General features: G+C 46.7%; 1 protein-coding gene across 1 annotated transcript in view; it reads left to right on the top strand.

Annotated features, from left to right (window-relative positions):
* LOC104167238 (A-kinase anchor protein 8-like) overlaps positions 1-2,753 on the top strand; it is a gene marked incomplete at its 5' end in the record, with an annotated part of 2,791 nt that extends 38 nt beyond the window's left edge. The window contains 5 exon segments of the mRNA XM_009707441.1: positions 1-75; positions 614-744; positions 1,659-1,754; positions 2,235-2,309; positions 2,472-2,753. The exon segment at positions 1-75 is cut by the window's left edge and continues 10 nt beyond it. Coding sequence (XP_009705743.1) covers positions 1-75; positions 614-744; positions 1,659-1,754; positions 2,235-2,309; positions 2,472-2,753 — 659 coding nt within the window.
* Positions 2,754-4,672: the final 1,919 nt, after the last annotated feature.

Genomic DNA, 4,672 nt, shown 5'->3' on the forward strand with positions numbered 1-4,672 from the left:
AGGAGCGTCGTAAAGCGATTGAAGACATTAACGCAGTTATTCAGCAGATTTATAGGGACCAAGATCTTACGCAAGGTAAGATTTACTACCTGTCTGCGTGCAAGAGAGTTCCTTTGTCGTGTGTATCAGCTGCCTCCTCAACTCTAAATAGTAAAATAATAAAAAAAAGAGTAAAAAAAGAAAAAAAGGGGAGGGGAGGAACCTGCTGGTGTTGCTGAAGAGTAAAACTTACGGTACGTTCAAGTGCACCGTCAGCCGCTTCAGGTTATTACTCGGCTTTGTGGACGCTAGATAAATGATTAGCTGGCTGAAGAGATATTTTATTTATTTTTTTTTTTAAACCTGCAGTGCGGATGCAGCTGCAGCTCGCGTCGCTCGGCGTTGCGGCTCTTATCTGGGCCACCGGTATTCTCTTAACCTGGCTGTATTTAACGCACGCTTCGCTTGGTTCTTCCCCAAAATGGAAGGCACTTTTGATGCCGGTGGAAGGGCTAAAAATGAGGTGCCGGGGGTTAAAAACTGACTTTAGAATGCACGCTGGTGTAAAACGTGGAAGACAGTCCAAATCCCTAGATTATTTTCCGGTTAATAGCGTCCTTATTTTCTTTTTCAGATGTCGGCATGGAACATTTTATTAAAAAGGTGGAAGCGGCTCACTGCGCTGCCTGTGACCTCTTCATCCCGATGCAGTACGGCATCATCCAGAAACACTTGAAGTCGCTCGACCACAACCACAACCGTCGGGTGAGTGGGCAGCCTGGCACCTCAGCGGGGGGGGGGAGGATCTTGCAGGCCTCGGAAGGACAAATTTGGATGATTTTTCGTTCCTGTGGTTCCTGAAACCAGGGAGAACTTTTCTTCATCCGTTTCAGTGCTTCTCTCCACATTCTGCATTTAATTTTGACGGTTTTTGCGTCCCCAGAAACTTCTCTCCGCAGTCTGCATTTAATTTTGATGTTGTTATGTCCCCGGAACCTTCCTTTTGCAAAAGCTGATGAGCAAGATGTTAGTGGGATTAAAGCACCTTTGGCAAAGCCTCGTGCCAATCTGAAAATGAGATCTTGCGTCTTTTGCCTTGTTTCTTGCAAAATAAACAGCTTTCTGACTTCCCCGCTTCCACGTACGCGTAGGATGATGTCGTTACAAGCTTTACTACACCCACGAGCAGCGATCTGAGGCGACGGCTGTCAGACGACAGCTCTTTCTAGGTATAAAATACATCTGTCGGCACGCGACTGTAAGTCTTGACGCGTTATTGTGACGATGTTGAGCAGGCTGCGTTACCATCTGCAGCGCTCGACTGTTCCGTCGTACTTTGCTCCCTGCGCCTCGGCAGAATCAAAATACATCCTTTTTTTTTTTTTCCCTTCTTCTTTTTCAACTTCACTCCCCAGAAAGATGAAACGATCCTGCTGGTGGAAGTGGGTTTAAACAACCCACGTGACTTTTCCTTGGCTGCCTGATACTCACCTTTCTGAAGCACAGAATTGAGGGAACGTGCCAAAAAAAAATTAAAATACTAGATTTCTTAAATATTGCTGTGTTGTCACCCAATTACCTAAGTGTAGCTTGTCGTCTGCTGCTGAGCTGGGACTAATTACTGGCCTCTAAGTTAATTCAGAACAAAATTTAAGTGTGTTTTTTGTCCTCCCGTACAGGCTATGATGGAGCAATCCAAGAAATCGTCGCTAGTAGTTGCGCGGAGTATTCTCAACAACAAACTGATCAGTAAGAAACTGGAGCGGTACCTGAAGGTAGGTGTTTGCGGAGCGGCTCGGTGTTGGGGCAAGCTGGTAGCAACACTTTCATGCTGTAGGAATTTCACGGTAGCCACCGTTGACTACTGAGGGCGCTTATTAGCTGATCCGTGAGGCGATTTTGGGGAGTTTTTTGATAATGTAGCGGATTCATGGTTGTGATCGTCGAGTCTTTAGAGCGCAGATGACTTTGTCTGTCATCTCTCGCCCCACGTTACACCAAACCCTGAGCAAACGGGGTGAGCAAAGCCTCCGGCTTAAACTTCGGCCGCAGTCCTGAGCGTTGCGCCGTCGCCGTTAATATTAGAGTTGATTTGAATTCTCGAGGCGGCGTCTGTTTTTGGGGAGCTGCTCGCTTGACTGATTGCGGTGCAACCCTAATGCTCGACTTGTTGGGAGGGTTTGCTGGCGTGCGAATTCCTCAAAGCGACTCGAGATAAAACTTGCAGCAGATGAATGTTTGTCTTCTCTTTTCAGGGCGAGAATCCTTTCACAGATGACCCAGAAGAAAAAGAGGAGCATGAGGAGGGAGAAGGGGGACCCAGTGGAAATGTAGAGGAAGGAACGGCGGAAGGAGCAGATGAAAACAAGGATGAGGAGGAAAATCCAGAAGAAGAGAATCCAGAGGAGGAAAATCCAGAAGAAGAAAATCCAGAGGAGGAAAATCTGGATGAGGAAAATCCAGAAGAAAACCCAGAGGAGGAAAATCTAGAGGAAGAAAACAAGGATCCCGAAGAGAACCCTGAAACAGAAGGAGCAGAAAATGAGGAGGAGCGAGAAGAAACGGGGACAGAGACAGAAATCGAAGCCCAGCCACAAGCACAAAGAGAGGTGGAGCCGGATGCAGAGAACGCGGAGGAGCAGACCTCTCCGCCTGCGGAGGAATCTCTCCCTGAGGAAGAAGAGCAACAGCCAGTAGAAGGCGTGGAAGTAGAAGATGAGGAGGAAGAAAGTGAGGAAGCTGCTGCAGCACAAGAGGATGAGGATGCGGAGTAAACTCTGGAGGGGGAAGCTGATGTGTAAAAGACCTGACATATTTTGTTGTTTGGTTTTTGGGTTTTTTTTAAAAAAACCATAACTGTACCTGTGAATTTCATAGCACATGTTTTGAGTTCTCATTCTACTAAACTCACTTAGGCAGTGGAAGCCTTTACCTGTAAAGTGATTTTATTTTTTTTTTTCTTTCTTGGAAAATAGGAAAATTTTTTTTTTTTTACCAAATCTTCATTTTTAGTAGCTAGGTTTTGTGCGGTCTCTGTTTTTTAGATGGCTTTGTACTAGGAGAATTTCCTTTTGAAGCATGTGTGCAAACCAGTGCTACTTCACGATCTGGCAAACGAAACCTCTTTCCCCTTGAATCGAAACTTTTCTATATTTAACAAAGATGTGGTTTGTCCCCTTTAGCCTGTCTGTCTGGAAACATCAGAAATTTGGTTCCGGGGTTTTAATTTCTACAGCGTACGCCGTTAAGGTTCTGCATAACTTCCATGTGACTGTAATATTCCCCCTCCCCCCATGTTTTATTCTTCCTTTTAACGCGGAGCGAAACTTAAGTGGTGTCAACATTGTATTGTTTGTAAAATGCTTTCATTTTAAAGGTGAATGTTTTGGTGGGTGGAGATAAAAGGACTGTCCTGAGATTCCCTCTGACTCTGCCTTAATTTCTGGTGCCCCGGTAAAGCTTGTGAGAGGTTGGAGGCTTACAACCGGTCTACAAACGCCGTGTCCCCGTGTTCTGGTTTTGTTATTTGGGTTTGGCTCAGCTTTCCTCTCTTCGTTCAGCGCTGCAGACGGAGCCGACTTACTCGCCTGCGTTAGCAGTAAACCCCTGGTTGAAGCTGTCATCGGTTAATCATCACCTGGAGTACGGATTCTCCTTCGTGAAATAAGGGAGAAATAAGGATATTTGTTTCCATGACACCGCAGAGGTTATTCCTGCTACGGAGAGAAGGCGGCTGGGAGCTTTCCTGCCGGATGGGTTGATGGATAAGGATGTGCTTAGCCTTGAATCACCGGCGTGATGCCATGTCCAGTCTTACAAACCTCCAACTTGGTGTAAATTGTTTGTACGAGAGAAATTTCCCCCCCAGTGATGGGCAGAAAGGGAAATTTTAAGCATTAATGTGAAGACAAAAGCACGGAAGCTGCTCCCGACCTCGAACCTTTTCCTCCAGCGCGGATCCCTGATGGCAGCGACTGCCGGATGCTTCCGCTGTGCCCATGAAGATGGGATTGAGAGATGGATGAGCCGAGCTCCGTGAGAGGGAACGTTTCACCTGCTCCATGCCAGGGAGATTTATTACCCATGAAAACATCGAGCTTGGATCTTGAACTGTTTATCCTGGCATCGCCCGCTCGCCTTCCCAAGCGGTGAACCCCTCTCCTGCCAGACGGACATCTCAAATTAGTCCTGGAAGATTCTTTTCCAAACATAATTGATAGTCTGAGTCACTAAATACCTCATCAGGGCTGTAACGAATTTGGGCTCGTTCCTTCTTGTGTGGGTACGGCTTGATCCCAGGGTCGACCCTGCGAGCTGTTGGGTTTTGAGGGAATCGGCCGTCGCTTGCTTCCACCTTTTCCATGGGTTTAATCGGACGTTTACCATTTAGGGGATGTTTTAACACATTGAGCCTGATCCCCAGATCTTGTTTTGATGTGTGTTTTTGTGCAGAGTGGTGTAATTATCGTTGAGCGTCGTTAGCGCGCTGCGGGAAGGATCCGGGTGCTTTGGAGGATGGTGGTGGTGCTTTAGGGGGATGATTTTGAAGGCTGTAAAAGACAAGAGGAGGGCGCAGGGTTAGGAAGCTGCCTCGGAAGCGTAATCTTCACACATTTTTGTTTTTTCTTGGAAGGCAGACAGGCATTCAGCTAGCCACATCATCTGTTCAAATTTAGCCTGTGCCAAGCAAAGA

Source organism: Cariama cristata, unplaced genomic scaffold (assembly GCF_000690535.1).
Source record: "Cariama cristata isolate BGI_N322 unplaced genomic scaffold, ASM69053v1 scaffold27800, whole genome shotgun sequence".
Taxonomy (NCBI): Eukaryota; Metazoa; Chordata; class Aves; order Cariamiformes; family Cariamidae; genus Cariama; species Cariama cristata.